Genomic DNA, 26443 nt, shown 5'->3' with positions numbered 1-26443 from the left:
GCATGCAGGGCAGGCATGCAGGGCAGGCGTGCAGGGCAGGCGCGCAGATTTCCGCCGCCCCAGGGCAATCACAACCTGTGCCCTGGCATGCCTAGGTGAGGGTCGCCAGGCATTCTGCTGACCCGGCCAAGAACTGCGCTGCTCCTCTTTCTCAGGACAATGATGAACTTAATTAAGTATATTTTTTGAAAATTATTTTAACTAGGCTTTGTAATCGTGAGAAAAATAATTAAATTTTTAATTAATCCTCATGTTTTCATTAATAGACACAGCTATAACCTCAGCTATGTGAAATACATGGAAAATGAGTCATTTTAAGATAACCAGGAATTCAAATATGAGGTTTAATGTTAAACATTTAGGACAGTAGTTCATACATTTTTCAAAACAGATCCTAAAACACATTAAGTATTTTCCTTACAGCACAGTTTCATAACTATTATCAACCAATGATTATTTTACTGTACTATAAAAAGGACGCCCCCAGGCTTATGGAAAACAGAACTAACCAACCCCACAAAAATTTAAAATTACCCCAAATTTGCAATTGTTCTTAAACTTTATTAAGCTATATTGAGATATAACTCACAAATCACAAAATTCACTAGTTTAAAGTGTACAAGTTAATGATTTTTCGTATATCTACAAAGTTGTACTCTTATTCCCAGCATCACTACAATCAACTTTGGAATATTTTTATCGCCCCAAAAAGAAACACCTCAATTCCCCCTTCCTTCAGCCCCTGCCAACCACCAACCATTTTCTGTCTCTATGAATTTGCCTATTCTGACATTTCATATAAATGGACTCACACAAGATGTGGGCTTTATGTGTGGCTTCTTTCACTTAGCATGTTTTCAGGGTTCATTCATGTCATAACATGTATCAGTACTTCACTCCTTTTTATTGCCAGATAATATTCCATAGTATGGATATGCCACTTTTTTTTAATTCATCAGTTGGACATTTGGGCTGGTTCTACTTTTTGGCTATTATGAATAATACTGCCATGAACAGCTATCTGAAGTTTTTGGGTGAAAATATATTTTCATTTATCTTGAGCATACACCTATGAGTGGAATTGCTGGACCATAATATAATTCTTGAAGTGACTACTTCTGGTCATTTTTCTCATCTCTTCCTTTGTATGAAACTGCAAACTATCACTTCCCATTTCAGCAAATATGCCTGCCTATTGTTAGCCCTCTTCCTGCTTAAAATGAAGATGCCTATTCTTCTTCTTCTGCTTGCTGGTATGAACACAGAAACCACTAACGGTTAAACTTGTTAGAAGTATGCATAAACCAGCCAACAAACATATGAAAAAATGCTCATCATCACTGGTCATTAGAGAAATGCAAATCAAAACCACAATTAAGGTACCATCTCACGCCAGTTAGAATGGCGATCATTAAAAAGTCAGGAAACAACAGATGCTGGAGAGGATGCGGAGAAATTACATTGTTGGTGAAAGTGTAAATTAGTTCAACCATTGTGAAAGACAGTGTGGCAATTCCTCCAGGATCTAGAACGAGAAGGACCATTTGACCCAGCAATCCCATTACTGGGGATATACTCAAAGGATTATAAATCATTCTACTATAAAGACACATGCATACGTGTGTTTACTGCAGCAGTATTCACAACAGCAAAGTCTTGGATCCAACCCAAATTTCCATAATGATAGACTGAACAAAGAAAATGTGGCACATATACACATAGAATATTATGCAGCCATAAAAAAGGACGAGTTCATGTCCTTTGCAGGGACATGGATGAAGCTGGAAACCATCATTCTCAGCAAACAATCACAAGAACAGAAAACCAAACACTGCCATGTTCTCACTCAGAAGTGGGAGCTGAACAATGAGAACAACAATGAGAACAGTGAGGGGAACATCACACACTGGGGTCTGTTGGGGCGGAGAGGGGTAGGGGAGGGACAGCATTAGGAGAAATGCCTAATGTAGGTGACAGGTTGATGGGTGCAGCAAACCACCATGGTACGTGTATACCTATGTAACAAAACTGCAAGTTCTGCACATGTATCCTAGAATTTAAAGTATAATTCAAAAATAAGAAGTGTGCATAAACAGTAAAAGAAAAAAATATGACTAGGTGCCTGTGTAGCTCAATCACAATAACAACCCACTTTAGCTGTACTTCCACCACTGTTTAATGTGTTTCAGACAGTAGCGTCATGGACAATCCCAAATAATAAGAAATGACTCTGAATAGGGATTGATGATTCAACTGTTCAATTATTCAAATAAAGCCAGAACAAGAAAATCTGCCAGTTAATTCAAAAAACTTTAAGGAGGAGTTCCTTAGCTTTCACCATAGAATACATAGTACTCCAGTTTTTTTAATGAAAGTAGACTTTAAAATATACAACCTCCAAGTATTATAAGAAAATATAATGTCTATAATACACACAAAAAGGCATCTATCTTCCCATCTGTGTTAAAAGAAAACGAAAGATGTATGTACTTAGTGGGCTACTTTTTCCAAGGCTAAGATTTCATGTGGGTGTCTTTTTAACAATGCAAAAGTATGCAGGCATCCAAAAATTTTTGCTGTGGGTGTTTATCAGAATTCCACCTCAAAGTTGAAGGGCTAGCAATAATTTTGCAACTAGCTCTCCACCATACTACACACAACTATGTTATAAGAACAAAGTAAAATTTTCCAGTATTTTATTTTAAAATAAAGGTATGTCCACACAAAATAAAAAATGTATCTTCCCTATCATCTTCTGGCAGATCTATTTTTAAAACCGTTTTAGTTATCTCTACAATTCAAAAGTCAAAAGCAAATAACTGTTTTTATTTGTAGTTCAATTAGTAGACTTAAATATAATAAAATTGGGTTCATAATTATATTAATTTCCTGAAATACCAGGAAACCAAAGTGGAAGACACATCTTTTGTTTCTTTAAATTCGTTTCAGAGACATAAGAGAATTATCAAGTACGGTATTTGGTCCACACACACAAAAAAAGTATAAAAACTGTATAATCAAGGAGGTTCAAGTGTGCAATTATGAACTATAAATTATGCTTATACAAAAGTACATAAATAAAAATCTTCACTCTACCTGCCATTTTCACAGAAGTGATAGATTTTTGATTTTTACTGTATATTCCACACTAATGAATAAAAAGTAGAAATTGGCAACATAAATATTTTATGGGTAATGTTTTATTAAATGAAGCTGACCAAATTTAGTATTATTTCAGAAAATAATCTTTCAAAAAGTAGCATTATGATTTGAAGTTTCCCAGCAGGGACTGGTAGGACAGAGAAAAAATGGGGGAAGAAAGGAAGAGATAAAGGAAAGAATGGAAGATCCAGATATTTAGGCCCTCAGTAATCAAAAAGGAAAAGATTCAGTTGAACATGTTGAATCTGAGGAGCTATGGGACAATTACAGTCCTATCCAGCAGTTAAAAAATGTGTGACTGGAACCTAGGAGAGGGGCCAGGGATAAAAAGCTAGTAGGTAAAGAAGCTATGCAAACAGATGAAAAGAAAAACAGAAAACACAGGGAGTGGAACACTTTTCTGAGCATGTAGAAAATACACAAAAAAGATGGAAACTCTGGTCTCCATGATCACTACTTCTTTGCAGGATGTAGAGAAAAGGATAATTTTTACACTATGGATGATCTCTTCTTTCCCTAGTATATTCAAATTTCCACCTCAACTTGATCATTCCCTCTCCTTTAACCAGAGTTAACTTCTTACTGCACTCTGACTTTAGCCAAAGTTTCTAATAGTGCAGCACATTCTTAAATGCAAGCCAACCTGGCTTCCCCTCACCACAACACCAAAATCATTTTATTAAGGCATCCAATGACTTCTCGGCTGCTAAATCTAATGTACATTTTTCAGTCCCTGTCTCACTGAACTCCTACAGTACCATCTGATACTGTCAGCCACTCCCTTTCTTGAAACAACACACTCTTCTACCCAGCAATTAAGTGGTAGGAGTTCCTTTAGCACGTGGTCCTATACCCCTCTCCCTTGCTCATCCCGTATTTTCTATGGTTATCGTACCAGACTCATAGCTCTAAACATCGTGTATATGTGTTAAGTAATAAGTGATGGCTTAGGTTCAGTCCTCTTTTGTGAGTTTCAGCCCCGGATATAAAATACTGATCTTACCACTTAGGATGTTTCATTACATTTACTGTTCTAATCCTCACCAAAAGATAAAAAGAACTTGTCAATATACTATAAACAGTGACTTCTGTCAAAATGGAGAGGGAAATTTTTCTTTTTGGATCTAGTTTTAAATTCCTGATGGTTTCAGTGAAAACACTTAAGCATTTTCCAAATGATAGAATTCCACATATTATAATGAGTCAAGGTAAATTATTTTAGATACCTATTTTTAGGTATCTATTTCTCTCATTCCTTTGTTCTCAAATCTACAGAAGCTAAGGGCTTCTAACATGGTCCTCATAAAAAGGACAGCAGAAGTTCTGCACTGTATAGCTCCAGAGGAGATTTTTAAAATTCTGTACTTTGTAGAAATACCTCCCAGGGTATACAGCATCTATGAAACTGCTATACAGGATTGTTACAAATAGCTGTACCAGACTACCTTTAAAGAAGAATTGCTATAGTGTCCAGAAAATCCATCTGAGAACGCATACCTATTTATATATATATATATATATATATATATATATTATTATTATTATTATTTTTTGAGATGGAGTCTTGCTCTGTCGCCCAGGCTAGAGTGCAATGGCACGATCTTGGCTCGCTGCAACCTCTGCCTCCCGGGTTCAAGTGATTCTCCTGCCTCAGTCTCCCAAGTAGCTGGGATTACAGGTGCCTGCCACCACATCCGGCTAATTTTGTATTTTTAGTACAGACAGGTTTCACCATGTTGGCCTGGCTAGTCTCTAACTTTCCTGACCTCAAGTGATCCGCCCACCTGGGCCTCCCAAAGTGCTGGGATTACAGGTATAAGCCACCGCACCTGGATTCAAATGTTTTAAGTATGAAATTGTGTACTAGATAGAGTTTTGTGTTATTTAACTTTGGAAGTTTATTTGGAAGCTATTCTGGTAGAGAGGGCTGGTAAAATAGGCCAATCATTCGGTTTCTACATTATCTAGGATTTTTTTCCAATTAAAAAATCCTCATTAGCTGCTCGAGATAGCATCTCCTTTTAATCAATGTTCCAGGTCAGACTAGGTCTTTCTTCCCTTAGATACTTTCCCACTGCAACCTCTGGACCCCTGGGTTTCCGTACATCCATGCCTTTTTCAGGAAGTGTTGAAAAATAATGTTATCCCAAGGAATTCTTTCGATCTGTCATAAATATGTTGTTACCACACATAGTACATTTTGACATGATTAAAGAAAAGGCAAATATTAGTCTGACTGTTATAGAAGTGATATTTCTATTTTTTCCATAAACCACTTTCCTATTTAATTTTCCTTGAATTTTATAATACCCCAAACTCTTATCCTTTAAGTTAGATAGTTGAGGGTTCTAACTAAAATGTTTAATTTGATATAATATTCTTTTGCTGAAATACTGGTTTTAAAGTATTTTCTCCTGAGGGACTTTTGGCTTGCCTTTCCCTCTGCCTGTTAAATGCACTTTGAAGATGGCTGGCTCTTTCTCATCCTTTAGGTCTTAGTTTAAATGCAGCCTTCTTCTTCCCAAAACACCTAACATATTGTTTCTTCTTAGTCCCGTTTATTTCTTTCATGACACATATCATACTCTGTAATTACCTTTTTTATTTACTTGGTGTTTTGTAATCTATGCATTCCCTCAGTAAGTATTAAAATGGAAGGTCCGCAACAGCACAGACCCTTCCTGTCATTTTTATCAAAGATATGGTAAATGAATATTGAGCTTTCATGAGGAATCTGTTTTCCAAATAATGTCCTGAAATAGTAGAGCAAAATGAGTGTCTGTTCTCAAGTCAGAGATAGGCTCAAATCCCAGCTCCGCTACTCACTAGTAATGTGTGCTTTTGCAAGTTATTTAATCCCTCTGGTCCTCAGTTCCAACATATGCGAAATGGGGATATTATCCACTCCATACTGTCTGAGAAGACGAAGTGAGAAAATACAATAATTGTATAGAACACAAAAACTCTCATATGATCCTGGTGAGAATATAAACTGTTAAAACAATTCTGAAAGAAAAGTTTGGGCATTATTTTCAAGTTGAAAAAATGCACATCTTTATCCCAGCAATTATACTCCTCAGCATATCCTTAGAGATATACTTCTATGAAGCAAGATACTTGTATAAAAACGTTCATATCAGCACTGTTTAAAATTGCCAAAAACTAGAAATATCACAAACATCCTAACTGCAGAATATAGAAACTGTAGTATATTCATACAATTGAAGAAAATAGCAATTGAAATGAATAAATGAAGGGGTGGGCACAGTGGCTCATGCCTGTAATCCCAGCACTTTGGGAGGCCAAGGCCAGTGGATCACTTGAGCTCAGGAGTTCAATACCAGCTTGGGCAACAAGGTGAAACCCCATTTCAATAAATAATACAAAAAAAAAAAGTTAGCCAGGCATGGTGGCACATGCCTGTAGTCCCAGCTACTTGGGAGGCTGAGGCCAGAGGATAATTTGAGCCCAGGAGGTTGAGGCTGCACTGAGCTGTGATCACACCACTGCACTCCAGCCTGGGCAACACAGTGAGACTATCTCAAAAAAAAGAGTGAATTACAGAAAGACAGAGTATAAATGAGTGTCACAAACTAAGAGTGAACAAAAGATGTCAGATTGAAAATATGCTATACGATTCCATTTACATACATTTTTAAAGCAGGAAAAACTAGACTAACAGTCTTCAGGAATACATAAAGGTGACAAAAATCATTATAAAAAATAACACCAATACCCAAAGAAGTGATCACCGTAAAGTCAGGGTAGTGGCTATTTTGTGGAGGAATTAGAAGGGGGTGCACAGAGAATTTCTAGGGTGCCAGCAACATTCTATTTCTTGATCTGGGTGGTGATTACACAGATGTTCACTTGATAACTTACGTTATACATTTGTATTTTATGTTCTTTTTAGATTCCACAATAAAAAATACTTTAAAAACATTAAATGAGAAAATGGGTTAAATGTTTAGTACACTGCCTGACATTAATAAAGAACTCAATAAATTTTAGCTGTTATTATAAACAAATAAGTGATCTACTATTGCAACTACCCATACTGTGAGCTGAAAACTGGATGTTGAAAAAAATACATAAAAATATTGTAAAACATTACTAATCTAGACTCTACTACATAGCTTCTTATAATTTGATATTGGCAGAGTTTAAGATTACCTCTAAAAGACTTTAAAAAAAGGACTTTTGCATACAAATATGAAATCACCATCCCACATGGTGGTGTTAAAGGATTTATCACCCACACCATCTGCCAAGCCAACACAGTGTAGCACAAAAATGTGGCTTTAATGACCAATGTTCACAGTACTAGAAATGTTTCACAACTTCTCTGACACTAAAAATTTAATAAATGATAAACTCTTTCCTATTTGCCTTAGTGACACTGATACACACTTTACAAAAGGAACGCCTAGGGTTAATATGAGATTGCCTAGTCTGAGAACAGAAACAAAACTTCTGGGCACAGCATTATTTCAGCAAATTAAATAATGGTTAACGACAGCCAGCAGAGTGGGGATCTTTATTTTAGGGCACTGTTAACATACAAAAATGTATTACTTTCTTGACAAGTAGCTTATTGTTGATTTAAATAAACCCAAAATTGTATTTCAAAAATGTTAAAGTCCACCTAAAAATGCTATTTATTTACACCCTACAAACTTCTGAATTAAAATGTTTTTTAAAGATACGTTAAAGATCAAAATTTCTTATATGGTTTAACAGCATCTGCTTAATACCAAGGTAAGTCAAAGTGTTAAATTACTATCATGAATCATAGGTGATTTAGCAACTAAAAATATGTGCACACATATGCAAATTTTGACCCCAAAGTGGCCGGTTTATTCTAACAATTGTTCTAACAATTTTTTTAATCAAGTACTGGCCAATTATATCATCCTAAAGCTACCAACATTTCCTATCCGTGCTGTCGGTGATTGGTGTATTCAGTGTAATGCTCCCCATACAGACTACTCTTTCAAAACAAAGTATTGTTTTACAGGAATCCAATCTGCTCTGGTTAACAATGCTCTATTAATATCCAGTGGTATTAATGCAAAGCTCAAAACTCAAGTGCCACAGATAAAAGTGGATGGTGTGACCATGTGACTTTACAATGAACCAAGTCAGAACTGCTGATTACAAAGAATTCAGTCCTCTACCTAGCCCATCATGTTCTTTACTAACCATTCAAGACTGAGTTACAACAGAATGCATTAGAAATAGCATTGCTTCAAATCCCACACAACTTGCTAATGTCAATAAACTAAAAGCTTGAAAACATTTTAATTCGACTACCAGAAAACTTACACCTTCCAGTATCAATTAGTAACTGTGCAATTTCTATTTCAAATTATTTTAAAGATGAACCAAAAGTTGGTAAGAAGATAGAGAAGTATATGTCTAGTAGCATCATAAATGGGTAAAACACTGGAAAAGCAGTATGTATCAAGAACCATGTAATTAAAAACTACATTTTAGTATACAGCTGGATACTTAAGATACACTTGATTTTTCATGTATTTGTCACAGGAATTTGATACTTCTCACTGTGAATACCGGTTAAGTATCCCTTGTCCAAAATGCATGGGACCAGAAGTGTTTCATATTTCAGATATTTTCAGATTTTGGAATACTTGCATTATACCTACTGGAGTTCAGCATCCCTAATCCAAAATGCTCCAATGTGCAGTTCCTTTGAGCACCATGTCAGCACTCAAAAAGTTTTAGATTTTGGAGCATTTCAGATTAGGGATACTCTAGCTCTATCACCTTTCCCATTTTTCATATAAGGAAACTGAGGGTCAGAGGTGAAGTCCTTTTCCTAGGTGTCCCACAAACTATTAAGTAGAAATGCCAAGAGTTAAATCCCTCGAGTGCTATATAATGATGTTTCTGTCAACGACTAACTGCATATACAATAGTCCCATAAGATTATAATGGAGCTAAAACATTCCTCTCCTACTGACGTGGTAGCCATTGTAAGAGCATAGTGCGATGCATTTCTCATGAGTTTGTGGTGATGCTGGAATAAACAAACCTACTAAGCTGACAGTAATATAAAAGTATAGTGGATATAATAATTCACAGTATATAACACTTGATAACAATAATAAATATGTTACCGGTTTATGTACTTACAATTTTTATTACTGTTTTACAGCTTACTTCTACTTACTTAAAAAAAATAATAACTGTAAAACAGCCTCAGGCAGATCCTTCAGAAGGTATTCCAGAAGAAGGAATATATACTGTTTTTATAGGAAAGGACAGCTCCATGTGTTATAGTCCTTGAAGACCTTCTAGTGGGACAAGGTGTGGGGGTGAAAGATAGTGATATGGATGATCTTGAACCTCTATAGGCTTAGGCTAATGTGTGTGCTTGTGTCTTCCTTTTTAACAAAAAAAAAGATGTTTAAAAGAAAAAAACCTAAATTTTTAAAAAATAGAAAAAGGTTTATAGAACAAGGATACAAAGAAAATACTCTTGTACACTTGTACAATATGTCTGTTTTAAGCCAAACGTTATTACAAAAGCATCAAAAAGTTTTAAACAATCTAAAAGTTTATAAAGTAAAAAGTTAAAACAAGCCGAGGTTAATTATTGAAAAATATTTTTTAAATAAATTTAATGTAGCCTAAGTTTACAGTGTTTATAAGTCTATAATAGTGTACAGTAATGTGTTAGGCCTTCATATTCACTCAGCATTCACTCAGAGTAACTTCTAGTCCTGCAAGCTCCATTCAATAGTAAGTATCCCACACAGGTGTACCATTTTATCTTTTACATTGTATTTTTACTGTTTAGGTTTCTATGTGTGAATATGTAAATACTTACTATTATGTTCCAACCATGTACAGTAACATGCTGTACAGATTTGTAGCCTAGAAGCAACAGGCTATACCATATAGCCTAGGTGTGTAGTGGAATATGCTCTCTGGGTTTGTATCATTAAGCAAAATAACAAAATCACCTAATAATGTATTTCTCTAAAGTATCCCAGTTGTCAAGCAACATACGACTGCATGTGCATGGAAAAGAAACCAGAGTAAATGAAAAAGCAGCAAAGACAGGAAAGAAAATACTCATGATAGATGTAGCTGCACTTTTGTCAGATTCCTGACTTTGCTGCTTTTTAACTGAGAGCCTTTCTCAACTGTGGATAGCTTAAATGGCTGAGAGTAAAGCCCTACTAACTTGAAATATCAGGAAATAGAGCCCAAAGTCAACAGAGGAATTGGAAATTAAGTGAAAATCTTTAGAAAAAGTAGAATGATGGCAAGGGTAAGCCCCTGAATCTCTGCTGGCCACCAAATTACACAAATGTAGGGAAGACTCCCCAGGGGCCAACCTAAAAATAAGTAGCTGGAAACCGTAAAATACAGAACAGAGATATCAGCTATTGTATGGGGAGAGGAGTGGATGGGGGTGGAAAGTCTGCAGTTTGAGCCTAGATAAAAAGTGCCTTTTAGAACAACAACAAAAAAAAACCCAACAACAATAATTTTCAGAAGAATATTTTTAAAAACCAATCCCAAAACCCGTAGTATCTGCATGGCCAGTTTCCATACAAAAAACTGCTAGACATCCAAATAAACAGGAAAATGTAACACACACTCAAGAAAAAAAAAAAAACAAAAACAAGCAGTCATTAGAAATTACCTCCATGTGGCCCACATGTTAAATTCAGGAGACAAAGACTCCAAAAATAGCTGTAATAAATATGTTAAACAAAAGCAAAGGTAAATATATCAATGAGTAACAGAGATGGAATCTAATAAAGGAATGAAAACTATATTTTAAAAGTTAGAAATTCTAGACCTGGAATAAATTTTTAAAGAAATTCACGAAAAAAAATTTGAAATGGAAAATTTACTAGGCGGACTTAATAGCAGAATGGAAATGGCAGAACAAGGAAGAGTGAAAAACATCAACGTACAGATTCAAGAAACTTAACAAACTGACAAAGGGTACACAAATAGAGAAACTCTTGAAGCACAAACTGCTGAAAGCCAAAGGTAAAGAGAAAATCTGGAAAGCAATGAGAAAAATAACATCTTACACAGTTGGCTGACTTCTTACCAGAAACACCAAAGGCCACAAGACATTGAAATGGCATACTGAAAAGGCTGAAAGAAGAAAGCTGTCAGCTAAGAATTCTATATCCAGCAAAACTATCCTTCAAAACTCCAGTAAAATAAAGACATGTTTAGATAAAAAAAAAACTAAGAGAACTTGCTGTCAACTGACCTCCATTACAAGAAGTGCCCAAGGAAGGGCAGCAGTCTGATAAATAAAAAAGAATAAATATAAATGAAAATATTTAAAAACCATACATATTTTTCTTTTCTCTGTTTTTTAAAGCCATGTAACTGTTGAAAACAACAAGTACAACATGTTTATCATCTAGATGACAAGAGCACTAAGGAAAGAGAAAGTACTGTGTTTTAAAATTCCTATATTTCAGCTGAAGAAATTCAATATTCAAAGTAACCACTAAAAAATAATGCAAAGATATATAACTAGAAATTCAATAGAAGAATTAAATGAAATGCTAAAAAATCTTAGCAGAAAAAATGGCAGGAAAGAAGAATTCGAGAAACAAAAAACAGGTAATGGAAAACAACACGATGTCAGGCCTAATTACAACCAAATCACAATAAATGTAAATGGACTAAAAAGTATACAAAGAGCATGAAATGGCAAGTTATAGTATATATACTTTAAAGTATTATAACTATATGAATATTCTATAGGTGGCATAGGAAACTGATTATTTACTAATGTTACTTAATGCTAGATAGAGAAAGTAGGACATAAAATTTTAGTTTAAAAATGCACACAAATGCAAAAAGGTTAAGGGTTTGAGATATTTAAGTTATCTTCCCTATTTCTCAAACTTTCTATATTACTTTCTCTTCCTCATGAAACAATAAACATTTGAAATAAGCAAAGTACAAGGAAACTCTGAATAAAATTTTAAAGTGTTGGTTTTGAAAAAGGTTAATCCTCAGACTCTTAAAATCTAATATTCTAGGAAGGCTTGAGACTGAAATTTTCCAAAATTGTATAGTTCACTGACTCTTTTTTTGTACTGAGATTTAAAACATTGTTAATTTCCTTAGCATTATGCTAGACGAAGATGTTGTAATGATCGAAATTCAGGTCCTGTCCTTATAACTACTCTAAAGGGTTATTACAGACTGCTATTTTCTGAGAACTTTGTTTCTGCTTTTCATGATTTTCTTATCTTCTGTTTCTGCAAGATATCACAAAGCCGTTTATTATGAATGCCTATTTGTTGTTATTGCTGTTATTTTGCTTAATTACCTTTCTTAAATTTGTTTCTGATCAGCAAATCTGCCTGATAATTGGGATTGATACAGGAGAGGCAGTATAATATTTTCTCTAAATCCAATCTTAGGCAAATCTCTAGAAATTTATAGGTAAGTTAGTACTGAGGCTATGTCCTGACTAGCTTTGCCAGAAACCATTTCTCTTTTAAAATACTTATTTGCAAACGCTCTGAGTACACAATTCTCATGACGGTTTTATTTTAAACTAAAATAATGAGATTCAAATTGGTGATTAAATAAATAAAAAGCAAATTCACATTTTAATTTTCAAAGAAAAAAATCTTCCTATAGAATCAAGTTATTTGCCATAACATTAGTTTCTAAAATATCAAGTCTGATAAGTTATGCCCGAAACCATTAGGTTTTATAAAAAAGAGGTTAATATCTAGACCCAACTATTCTGCAATAACTCATCAGGATTCAAACTTATCACTTAGTACTTGTATGTCTGATATACCTACAGCATTTGAATAGGACTCTTAATAGCAAAATACCATGTTTTGTTCATACTTAATGAGTAAAAACATAGATGTTTTTCCTAATACCTCATCTTTCCTAATATCCAGTGTCTGCTACTAAATAATTAGGTATTAATACCCATTACCTTTCCTAATATTCAGTGTTTACCACTTACAAGTTGATACTAGCTTCTGAGTCTGTCCATCTGTCAACTACCTAGCTTGCAAGGTTGTTGTGCCCAGGCTACAGAAAACTCCTGAAATATATCAGATGTTTAATAATTGACAACTTAATTTAATTCAGTATACAGTTATCTAACAGTTAAAGCCAGAACTTTGATAGATAGTACTTGTCAATATCAGGGTACTTCAAAATTGAGAATCAGCACATCAATGAAAAGAAATGACTGTACTCTCAATATGGTAATCAAAGACTCAACATGGTCTAGGTCACCAATTCTCAAACCAGGCTCTCTAAGAATTACCAGGAAAACTCTAAAAACCACAAATACTCTAAGACAGGAGTATCCAATCTTTTGACTTCCCTTGGCCATACTGGAAGAATTGTCTTAGACCACACATAAAATACACTAACATTAATAATAGCTCATGAGTATTTTTTTTAATTGCAAAAAAAATTTCATAATGTTTTAAGAAAGTTTACAAATTTGTGTTGGGTCACATTCAAAGCTGTCCTGGGCCACATGTGGCCCCCGCAGGCTGTAAGCTGGTCAAACTTGCTCTAAGAGGTTGAATAAAACATACTTTGCCTGTTTATAAAAACAAAACACTGTACATATTCTTTGGGAAAGGGGAAACAGCCATTTTCCCCAGGTGGTTCTTTTAGAAATTTTGGAATCACTGGTCCAAAAGAAAAAAATAGGGATACCGAGACCTGGTTTCAGAAAGATTCTGCCCTACCAGGTATTATCTTGAAGACAAACCACAGCCTTGCAAAATGAGACTGTTACTCCAGGACCTTCTAAAAAACCCACCTACTCCTACGACTGAAGACCAAATGCAGATATGTAACTTAAGAATGCTTTGGAAACTAACATTTCTAACAATACAATATTTAATTATTCACAGGCCTTTAAAGACCCAAATCTCCACTCAAAAAGAAAACAGATTCCATTGATTGAAACACTTCATTGAGAACCTAATGTTCCAGACACCTTTATTTAAGGAAGGATCCTATGCAAAATTAGAAGAACATTAGACTCTCTAATGACTTTAAACTAGTAGTGACTAATGTGGAAGAAAAGGAATTAAGAAAAGAAAGAATGAAGGAAGGAAAAGAGTTATTTTAGATATCACCTCCCTTGACAGCACTATCTAATATATCTTTCTGTGATAATGGAAATCTTTGGTATCTCAATTGTCCAATGATAACAACTAGCCAAATGTGGTTATTAAGTACTTAAAATGTGACTCAAGTAACTGAAGAACGGAATTTTTAACACAATGTTAATTTAAAGTTAAATTTACCAGCCACAAGTTACTAGTTACTGGGAAGTACAACCCATATTACATTTAAAAACTTATATCATACTTTTGGAAGATATGGACAGGGGATGGCAGAGGAAATACAAAAAACTAAGATTCTATGTATAAGAAACTTTCTTATTCTTAATTTTTTGAACATTTTTCTACTAGGAAGAGATACATCCATACACTAGAACTCTGGAGCCTAAATCTTTTCTATTTTATATTCAATGGATATAAAAACATTTGTCATGAGTATTTAAAAAAGAAAAAAAAAGTCACCAAAATAACAAGAGCTTATGCAGTATTAAACTGTAGGATATTGAAATGAATGCCAACTGAGACTCAGTAATGCCTGCCCCAATTTCCAATGCTAGCTCTGCATGTCTATGATTTTGGACAGGTCATTTAGTTCTTTTGGGTCTTAAACGCCACATATGCAAAACAGGGCAATTTCTCTGCCAAACATTCTTTAGAGAATCTAGACAACAAATATAAGGTAGGTAAGATTCTTTTGTACCACATTAATATGTAAAGAATTAGGCCTATTATTCAACATGCATCGATTGAGGGTCTACTGCGTCAGGCCTATACTAGATACCAAAGGACATAATGGTGATCAATCACAAAGTTAGCTTCTCATGGAGCTTGAAGTTATCTTAAGTTGACTCAAGCAACCATGTTAACAGATATACTATCACTAACTAAAGCCATTAAGGGAAAATGAGTTTGTTCTAGACTGGAGGATGAAGGCCTCCTCTCAAAAGAAATAAGGACTGAAGTGAAATCTTAAACTGAAAGTTAACAGTGGGTGTATGGAATGGTGGAAGGGAGAGGAAGAGTCCATGGAGAGTACCATGTACAAAGGCCACATGACCAAAGAATTATTGTGCCACTGAGTAAGTGAAACACTGAAGAAGAGGCAAACCAGAGATAGACAATGCAGGGAGCATTGGGCAACAATGATCAGTTTTGTTTTGGGCACAATAGTGATGGGAAAGCACAGTGAATATGAGAAGCCCAGTTACAAGGCTATTGCTGCAGCTTTATTGGTGCAAAAGTCATTGCGGTTTTTGGCATTACTTTCAATGTCAAAAAATGCAATTACTTTTACACCAACCTAATAGGATGGTAGCAGCTTTGATGAAAAGAATATTTAGAAATTCAAGTTGACAGAACTCAGTGATTGGATGGGGGAATGAGAGAAAAGTGTCAAGGATGACTCATAGGTTTCTCACTTTTGCAGTATGATGAATAGTGGTACCATTCCGAGAGATATAGCACACACTGGCAGAGGGCCTGGATTCTTTTGTTTCTGGAGGGAATGGAAGGAAATACTAAGTTTGTGAGCTTGAGTTATCTTTGAGACATAAAACAAAAATGTCAAGCAAGCATTGGATACCCAGAACTCAGAGGAGTGTGGGTAGAAGACGAAATTTCGGGAGTCATTGGACTACAGATGATGTAGCATAAGGAGAGAAAAAAGAAGAACAAGGAAGAAGAAAAGTCCAAATAAAGCCTTGAGGATGTTCAGGTTAGAGAAGGAGGCGACTGCAAAGGATGCAAGGCTGAAAGAGCCAGAAAGGCACAAGGAAAACTAAGAAGTCAAGGAAGTGACCAAAACACTTCAAAAGGACACCAAATGCTGCTTGAAAGCTGAACACTGCTAAAAAACAAAAACAAACAACAAAAAAAACTTCCTGAAATTTGTGATAAGAATGGAGATCACTTGTGACTTTAACAAGAACTATTTATGCAAAATAGAAGCCACACTACAGCAGTCTAGTAAAAGGTAAGGAAGGAAAGACAGCAATTATAAACAATACTCTCAACAAGTCTGGCTGAGGAAGGAAGGAAAGAGCTTGTACCTGGAAAGGAATGAGAGTTAAATAAAATATTCTGCTTTTTCTGTCAGATAGAAGCTACTCAAATTTCTTTAAAGTAAATAACTACTGACAGGAACAGTTAAATATCCAAGAAGAAAAATGAAAATCACAGGACCTCAGAACCAAACTGTAAAGTACTATTTACATCTACACTGTCCAATACAGTAACCAAAGGTCACAGGGAGCTACTACTTCAACACCATTGAAATGTCTGCCTGAATTGAGATGTGCTGTACTGTATGTGAAAAACACACGGGGTTTCAAACTTTGTACAAAAAAAAGAAATTGAGATATCTCATTATAAATGTTTTAATATTCATTATATCTGCAATGAATGTTTTAGACACAGTGTCAAATAAAATACGGTATATTAGAAATGAATTTTGCCTGATTCTTTACTTTTTTAAACGACATATGTAGTTCACATTATATTTCTATCGGACAGCACTGATAAAGACCTTAAATGGTAAAAGGCCATAATCACAACAAGTGCTAGTCCAAACTTGGGACTGGGGTCCTCAGTCCAGTCATGCTCTGTGAAGTTTCCTACCTCTTTCCAAGACCGTCAGCCCTGTAGCCCAATTCTTGAATTGTAGCTAAATGTTTTAATCACCCCCCTTCCTCTCATCTTGGCTACTGCAATGGTTCCATTAAGATGATAATCGGCTTTTACCAAAGTGGTAGTGATTGATACAATGAGAGGTATTGAGATACTGGATGTGTTTCAAATGTATAATTGCTCTGATTTGCTGATAGTTTGGATGGGGATGTATGGAGAGAGTAATACCTATTTAGAATGGAGTTGATATTAATGGAGAAGTCTGTGGGAAGGGCAGGTCTCTAATGATTAGGATCCTCTAAGTCTTTCCCCACTGCAATACTCAAGCCTGCCCTGCCAAACCACCTACACTCCCTTGCAAAAGTCTCCAAAATGGCTAGCATACCATACCAAATTCTGTTTGAAACTAAACTGATGGAAGAACTAATTTACACTTACCCAACAAAGAACTATTCCACAGGTTTCCAGAATTCTGAACCTAGATAAATATCTAATTTGTGACTATTCAGAAAAAGCACAGAATTTTTTAAAAAAATTAAGGCAGAGAAATTTCTGAGTCCAATGATACTACGAGTGTACTAGCCATAATTAGCTTCTGCTGAGAGTCAGCATTCCACTAAGCTGTTTTTTCTTTTTGGCTTTCCCCCTTCTTCCAATTAGAAACCCCCAAGTTCTCTACAAGCTCCAAGTTTTTCACAATAGGTTTAAGCTAGTGTTGGTAGAGATCCTAGTGAAAATGGAAAAAGACAAAGGAGGGCCTCAGCTGATAGTAGCTTTCATGGTTTAAATGAGACACCACTCATGTTTTTAACTTCAGTATTTTAAGTAATTTTCCTTGTTGCTCACCCTCAGTGGGCTTTCACTTTGTGGAATCAACCCACTAGTTCCCTACCCCTTTGTACGGTATTTGAAAGACTACTAGTTTTCATGGTTTTACCTGAAGAGCAAAAGCACATTTTTATGCTAAAAATGAAAAGCTGTTTTCTTAAGTTCTACTATCTAACAAACCAGTAGCTGCAATTTTACCTGTTTGCCTCATTGGAGAACTAATTTGTAGAATGAAACCCTATCTTGAGTCCATCTCCCAAACCTGCCCTTCCCACAGACTTCTCCATTAATATCAACTCCATTCTAAATAGGGGGAAAACCCTGGTATTACTCTGTCCATACATCCCCTCATCCAAACCATCAGCAAATCCCAACATTCTACCTCTGAAACACATCCAGCATCTGAATACCTCTCATTGTATCAATCACTACTACCTTAGTAAAAGTCATTATCATCTTAATGGAACCACTGCAGTAGGCTTCTAACTGGTTTCCTGCCTTCTACTCTTGACCCCTTACAGTATATTCTCTACACAACAATCAGAGTGGTATTTTGAAAACATAAGTCAGATCATGTCAAATCTGTGCTCAAAACCCTACAATGCCTTCCCCTAAATCACTCAGAGTAAAATCGTAAGTCTTTATCATGATCTGCAAGGTTCTATGCTATTTGGTCCTCACTACCCCGACTTTATCACACTGCCTCATCGATTCGGTCTTGCTGACCTCCCTGTCTCTCCATCACACCAAGCACACTCCCATCTCAGGGTCTTGGTATCTGTTGTTCCTCTGCCTAGAGTGTTCTTTCCCTGGTGTCTGCATGGGGGTCACCCCTTTCTAGAGCCTGCTCACATATCAGAGGTCTTCCCTAACAATGCTAAAACAGCACTACCCAGCCATCATCTAGCCACATTTAATTTTCCTCGCCCTGCTTTAATTTTGTTTATTGTCTCCTATCACTAGAATGAAAGCCCCATAACTTCGTTTTGTTCACTGCTATATCCCCAGCATTTAGAACAGTGTTGTTGTTGATGTTCAATAAGGATTTGTTGAATAACTAGGTTCACATTCATTTCACTTCAGCATGGAACTATACTGTAGACTTCCCAAATATATATATGTAACATATAATGAAATATCATTGAAAGCAAACACACTCCACACATAAGAACCAAGAAACTCTATTTTGGTCCTTTAAATTCTAGTCTCACAGGATTTTAAAATGTATGAACATAAATACACATAGAGAAGATATCAATTTGGCAGTGTACTGATTTTTTGCTACATTTTAAATCCCAAAATTTATCTTTCCTTCTACCCAGGAGATTTTTATGCTAAAAATTAAAAGCTGTTTTCTTAAATTCTACTATTTAACAAAGCAGTAGCTGCAGTTTTACCTGTTTGCCGCATTGTAGAACTACTTTAGTCAGTGTACACCTGGGGGAATGCATTTAGTATTATGGGTAAGCCTGACTTCAATGGCAAGTAGCATGGGTTTAGCAGGGTAAAGCCCCTGGCAAAACTGTGAAATCAGCCAAATTTGACTTTGCCACATGTAAATATTTCTTACCAGGGTCCCACCTTTACCCAGTTCTGGACACTACTATACTCTTCCCCTTACCCTCGAGAGACACATTCTTGTTCCCCCAGGGTGACTTCCAAGGACTAAAGCTATACACTGAAATGATTAATAGTGTGTGAAATTTCTTGACTAGACATCAACACAGCCCACTCAGAGAAGCAGCTCATGGTTAGAGGAGATACTGTAATTATTTAGTGTTTTACTTAAAGTCCTTGTTAAGTGACAGGAACTGCTCACCTGATTTGTACATTCCGTGAACAAATCTTTATTAACTGCCTATTCTCTGTATGAAGATAAACACATATATAGATGCTAGTGAAGAAGTCATAATAATCAATATTTACATCATCACATCTCCTGATTTCTGTCAGTTATATAATCATTCAACTCTCAGGAGTTCAAGGTAGAGAAATGTTGGTGGTAATCCCCAAGGGGTCCCCCTCAACAACTTTTTTATCTTAGAACAGGTCCAAGGGATAGAAAAGATAAAAAGAGAAGAACCTGCTGCTACCATGTCCTAGCATTAAAGTCAGAAAAACCTGGATGTGAAGTCCAAATTGAGCTGTACTACTATTTTTTTTTAGACAGGGTCCTGCTGTTTTGCCCATGCTGAAGTGCAGTGGCTGTTCACAGGCATAATCACAGTGCACTATAGTCTCAAACTCCTGGGCTCAAGCAATCCTCCTGCCTCAGCCTCCCAAGCAGCTGGGACAACAGGCTCCTACCATGGTGCCTGTCCTCCAGCTGTACTTTCTGTAAAAGTGGCTATTAAGCAATTTCTTGTGTTTCTTTCTCTTTTTTTTTTTTTTTTTTTGGAGACAGAGTTTTGCTCTTGTTGCCCAGGCTGGAGTGCAATGGCGCAATCTTGGCTCACTGCAATCTCTACCTCCTGGGTTCAAGCGATTCTCCTGCCTCAGCCTCCCAAATAGCTGGGATTACAGGCATGCGCCACCACGCCTGGCTAATTTTGTATTTTTAGTAGTGACAGGGTTTCACCATGTTGTTAAGGCTGGTCTCGAACTTCTGACCTCAGGTGATCCACCCGCCTTGGCCTCCCAAAGTGCTGGGATTACAGGAGTGAGCCACCGCACCTGGACAATTTCTTCTGTTTCTATTAGCTCATTTCATCTTGAGTAAAATGTGTATAAGACCTATTTCTTAGGAATTAATGAAAATCCAACAAGCAAAGTGACACATGGAAGACAATATAGTTGCTCCCTTGACCTTTCCCCTTGTTAATGAGAAAGGCAAAAATATAGGAATCATATAGAAACCCTTGACATAGCACTAGCAAAAGGCTTCTAAGCCTTGGCCCAAGGACAGCTGCAATAGTAATGATACCTTTAAAAACAAAAATATTAGAAATTATGGTTTAGCGGTCAAAATAGTAAAACACACACACACAAAAAAAACCAAACAAAAACAAAAAACTATTTTAATAATGCTTTAAATCCAGTAGGAGCTAGTATGGATTGTCTACCACTCCACTTTCCACATTTGATAATCTTGCATTCCATCATACATGTTGAAGATGTCCATCAAATACTGTTACCCTCCACCTCTTATTTCTTCTTGTAGGGCCAAAAATCCATACTTTGATTTTTCACTCTGTGTGTGTACATATATACATGTTTAAATCAATTCCTGGCATCAGCTTTGAAGTTTCTGCCTTTCTAAAAACTCTTTTCTCTCAGCTTCCCCCAACACTGCTCTCCACGCCATTTGACAGTATGGCAGCTCTTCCTTAATTTCCTTTGCTAATGGCTCCTCAATCTCTGAGAGACCTTTAAACAATCTCCAAGTCCAATGCCAGACTCTATTTTCTGTTCTCTTATCTGCCACTCTCCCTAAGTAATTTAGTCCATGACTTTAAGCAACCAAATCTTTATATGTAAATATATATATATTTACATATATTTATACACACACACACACTGCCTCCTCCATGACTCTTGGAATAAGTTGTCTTTGTCTTTACAGGCTTCTGAAACAGAATAGCCTCAAATACAAACTTCTCCCAACCACCAAATCTATTCCTCCTCCAATATTTCTCATCTCAAGCAACAGTACCAACATCTATTAAGTTTCTCAAGTTCAAAATCTACAAGTCAGCTTCTTTCTCACTCCCACATCCAACCCTTTCTGCCACCAACCTTTACTATCTCTCACCCAGACCACAGTAATCACTTGAGCCTCTTTGCTTCCATTCTTGCCCCTGCCAATCCATTCTCCACCCAGAGCCTAAAGATGTTAAAACAAAATGGATCATGTGGCTACCCCACACAAAATTCTTCAATAGCGTCCCACTACATTTATAATGAAAAACAGTGATCTCCTTTTAGTTATGTTAATATACCACTCTTTCTCACCCCATTACCTTCATCCTTCATGTGCGCTGTCCCTTTGGTCTGGACTGTCATTCCACCCAATCATCAACTTACCCTTCAGGTCTCAGCTTCAATGTCATACTTCTCAAAAAAACGCCTTCCCAAAACCCAATTAAAATTAGGTCCTATTATATCTTTACAAGTATCCTTTTCTTTCATAATACTTAAAAAACAGTTATTAACTATGTTATTTGTCCAACTATTTTGTTAATGTCTGTCTAGGCAGAAGCAGTAACTGGTTTGCTAATCACCACATAATCCCACAGTGTCACAAGCATGTTGGCAACATCTAAGATACCCCCTTCCCCATTAACTAATAAATGGAGAACTCATGCCTACTGGTCCTAGAATGGCTATATAATATAGCAAGATGCACCAAGGATATTTATCTTTTCCCCTACAGTTGGACATCTAGACAAAATACTTTTAAAAAGTCAGTGATGGATAATGAAAGGAATTCAACTGGAGGGAAGACAATCCAGTCCTTTTCCCTAACAAGTTTCTGAAGTATTTTACTTCTTTTGTTCTTCTATAGTTCCCAACATAGAGTTAGTCCCATGGTAGACAATTATGCACTTAGTAGACCAAAGTAGAGTATATGCCAATCAATCGACTGCTAGAATTAGGTGTTATAAAAATTCTAAATATTATAATTCACTGAAGGCTAGAAGCATTACAGAAGGTGTTAGAGGTGGAAGTCAATTTAGACAGAGTAAGGGACAACTACTGGGGATCCAGCCAACCTGTTATAACCCCTCCTGTCTGCCCCTCTTTCGACAGTGATGTATAGTCATATTTGTACTACTTAACACCCATTTCTTTAATCCATCTGCTAAAATTCTAAGCAAAATTATCTTCAACATGTAGTTATTAGTTAAGCCAATAAAACAGTGGCCATAAAGATTATGAGTGGCAGAAGGTAAACTACAAAGAATTAAACTACCTGTTGCATAAATGAAACTGAACATATTTTATATACTACATTCATCTAATAACGTAAGAATTAAGAGAATCTAAAATTGAGATCCTAGAGTCTCCTGAAGGGCCAATATAGGAGGGAAATAACAACTAGGTATTATTTTCCAGGCACTGAACATGGTCATTTCTATTGCGCTTTTTTTCTAATCTTCATGATAAGCCTGAAAAGCTGAAGCTGAGAGGTTGGGTGATTTCTTCAACTACCGTACAACTAACAGTACAGGTGTTGTTTTTTAGACACTTTGAACCAAAAAGCCAAGCAAAAAACACAGACACACAAATCTAAAGTTTTGGAGAACTTGAAGTGCTTTGTTATTGAGATAATTTAATTTAAAATAGCAAAAACTTCCCTAGGAAGCATATAAGCTCAAGATATATACCTTTCAATTGGATGTCTTTCTAAAACTTATGGGTAAATACAGATCACTTTACTGCTCACATACTTGGCTTTGGTAAAATAAATCTAAAATATATCTATAATATTTTCATTAGTAAAAATGTCCTAAGATAATGAAAATTGCCAGCTCCATATCTACTTTTGTCTACAATGATTTTCGAGTTTTGAAAAGAAAAAAGAATAACTTGATAGAAACTACAGGGGTATGAATAAAAAATGTTTTGGACATTGTTTCGCTTCTGATTATGACAAAATACCACAATGGAATAACAAGAATAGTACTATCTAAAGCTAAATGATCTCAGGCTTTTAAACAATCAATAAGCTGTAAGAGCTCTGTAATTACCTCTGTGTGAATGTTACATTATCAAACACTGGGACAAGTACAGTCTTGTATGAAATCACTGTATGAGATCAAATAATCATATCCAAAAGAAATCACATACTGGATTTAAACTTGTCCACACTGTGATCATTTCAACCTATGTAGTACTATACTCTTGCGTTCACAAAATTCCATCAATATAGTCATTACACACTTGTAAAGGAAGACTTCAAGTAATCCCGGCTCATAAAAAAGTTAAGCATTAAAGAAATCTCAAAAGCATCAATGTTATCTCAAAACAATGATATTGAACGCTGAAGAAATAAGTCTTACGTGACCATAAAAAATAGAGTTACAAAAATCAATGAGTTTATGGGGATGGTTTTCTGTTTACAAAGTGTAACTGCTTATTGCAAAGACCCCAAAGGTCTTTCTGGTCATCCTCTCAGAAAAACCAATTCTCCTGTTTCCCTTCTTTCTTTAAAGACTCGCCTCTCTCCCTTTTAATATACACCTCTCCCAAAACGTTTTCATTGCAAAAAAAAAGAGTTATGCCATTATTAGGAACAGCGTGTCCCAAGACAAGATCTCTATGATCCTTTGTATATTCAAGATTGCAAGAATTGAGCTTTAATAACTCATAGACCATAAACACACCCTGTTAAGATTTTCCTTCAAACAGCAACATTCCCACTCTTGGGATCCCTAATAGGCGTACATAAGTCACACAACACAATCTTTCAAAACTACACAGATGGTAGGTGCTCTCCAACCTCTCCCGAGAGATCCTCACTGCACATTCTCTTCTCAAGGGCCCACAAACACAACTGTCATTCAGAAGGGTGGTGACTGTTAAGCGTGTGTGGGAAAGAAAGTGCACACGAGATACCTAACTGGATGGGGAAGGTTGTTAAAGGCAGCCCTCCAGTATCACGTAACTAGCCAAACCCGCTACAAACTTTTGAGAGATTAAGTTACATTCCTCGGCAATTCCACCCTTGACAGCTGAATCCAGAGATGCCAGCAAGTCGTGCATGTCTACTACTCCCGCCACCTCAACTCGGGAAGAGTCTGCAGCCACATCCCGCGGTCGGCATGCACCAGGGGCTGGAGACGAAGGGAGGGATGGGCGAGCTCACCTTTTCCAGCTCGTCGTGGAGCTCCGCCAGGCTAGGCCGGAGCAGCTTCTCGCCCAGCTGCGCGGCTGTGTGCCGGTAGTGATCGATCCTGGGCACAGCGTCCATGGTGTTGTGGCCGAAGGTGCGCAGGTAGTAGGTGTTGGTGTGGGTATCATAATAGTAGTGCTGGTGGTGCCCACTGCCGCCGCCGCCGGAGTGCAGACTGCTGCCCTCGCTCAGCACCGTGTCCCCGCCGTTCTGGAAGCTCACGTTGGGCCCGTCGACTCCGACCCCGGCCGCATCCGACAGGCTGTCTTCAGCCGACGAGGAGGCAGCTGGGTCCACGAAGTTCACGCGAAAGCGGCCCTTGGCTTCCTCGCTGCCTTTAGCCGGCCCGCTCTCGCCGCTGGCTTCCCCGTCCGCGGGGGTCTGCTTGGTCCCCGCCCCAGCACCAGCCGCCGCCGCTGCCGCCGCCGCCGCCGCCGCAGCGGCCCGCCCGGCGTTCTCGGAAACCAGGTCCACCTGGAAACGGCTCTGGCTCGGGGTGGGCCCCAAGGGTCTGCCCAACCCGTCCCCGGCCGCCGCGGGGCCCTCATCGCGGACCCCGCCGCCGTCCCGGCTCGCGGGCGCAGCATCCTCCGGCACCGAGGGCACAGCCGTGCCGGGCAGTTCCACCCTGGCGGCGGCCAGCGCAGCGGCTGGCGGCGTCTCCCCGACCCCGGCCAGTCCCGGGGCGCCGGAGGAGGGCGCCGTGGGCCGCGGCTCCATCGCTGCCCGACCCCCGGCGGAACTGCAGAGCCCAGCGGCCGTCTCCGGCAGCACGCCCTCCGCACCGCTGGCCGGCGGTGGCCACAGCCGCAAGGCCAGGTGAGGGAGTCTTTCTCCCCGCCGCCCGCGGGCCGCCGCTAGCCTGGACGGCCACAGACCGCTGGCAGCCGAGCGAGCGCGCGAGTGTGGCGGGCGCGGGGCGGGCCCCGCTGTTTAAAGCCTCGGCGGTCCTGCGGCGGCGGCGGCTTAGGCAGCAGCACGCGGGAGGCGGGGCCGGAGACTCCTCCGCCCCTCAGCCCGCCCACCCACGGTCCCGCAGCGGCGCGCGGCTGAAGCTCCCTCAGCGATGCGGCCCTCCGCGGCTCCTGCGCGACCCCACGCGAAAGCGCCCCGTGCGAGGATCGCGGCCACCCAGTCCGCACGGGGCCACAGGCAGTGCTGGCAGCACGAACGGCGTGATCGGGGAGCAGGCGCGGCTGCGCTCCGCCTCAGTGATGTCGCCGGGAGGATTTCCGCGCCGCTACCTCCTCTTCCGTCGCCTTCCTCCCACGCCTTCACCTCCCTCCCCCGCCGCGCTCTGCGGCGAAAAGGAGCGGGCTCTCAGGCCACCTCCCCTCTCTCCACCCGGGGGCCGCGCGTCAGTGGACCTGCAGCCCAGGCAACGGGGCTGCGGACGGCGCGCGTGCCCTGCCTCGCCTCACGCCGGTAGCTGATGCTCCCGCGGCAGCTGCCACCCCAGCGCCCCAGCCACGGCTTCAGAGACTCTCGCCCGCTGGCTTTTTTTTTTTCCCTCTTTGGTGAACTCGCAGTACTTGGGCTGAGCCCGAAATCTCGCGAGAGGCTGCAGGCGTCAGTGCCGCTTCCCACTAGGCGCGTGGTACCCGAAGCCGGGCTGGAGCCGCAGGCCAGCCGCGATTCCTGCGGGCGATGCTGGGGGCTTTCCGGTGGGGGGCCGCAGCCGCTTCCGGAGCCGCGGGCGAGGTGCGTTCCCCAGCCTGATTTGCTCTGGGCTCTGACCCGCCGCCGCGAATCTCCGCTCGTAACTCCGGGCCTGAACCCGGAGGAGGGAGGATTTCCTCTGTGCAGCTTTCAAGCGGTAGACTCACCCTGCCAGGCAGACCTAGATTGGCATAACCAG

General features: G+C 38.7%; 1 protein-coding gene across 2 annotated transcripts in view; it reads right to left on the bottom strand.

Moving 5' to 3' along the window:
- Nucleotides 1-25904, bottom strand: part of SLC12A2 (solute carrier family 12 member 2) — a 104544-nt gene extending 78640 nt beyond the window's left edge. For both annotated transcript variants that reach the window (XM_054488023.2, XM_054488024.2), the window contains exon 1: nucleotides 24559-25904. In XM_054488023.2, coding sequence (XP_054343998.1) covers nucleotides 24559-25305 — 747 coding nt within the window. In that variant the 5' untranslated portion in view covers nucleotides 25306-25904. The remainder of the gene's footprint in view (nucleotides 1-24558) is intronic.
- Nucleotides 25905-26443: the final 539 nt, after the last annotated feature.

Source organism: Pongo pygmaeus, chromosome 4 (genome assembly GCF_028885625.2).
Source record: "Pongo pygmaeus isolate AG05252 chromosome 4, NHGRI_mPonPyg2-v2.0_pri, whole genome shotgun sequence".
NCBI classification, from domain to species: domain Eukaryota; kingdom Metazoa; phylum Chordata; class Mammalia; order Primates; family Hominidae; genus Pongo; species Pongo pygmaeus.
The sequence above is the reverse complement of the archived record's forward strand: the minus strand, read 5'-3'. Positions and strand labels throughout refer to the sequence as shown.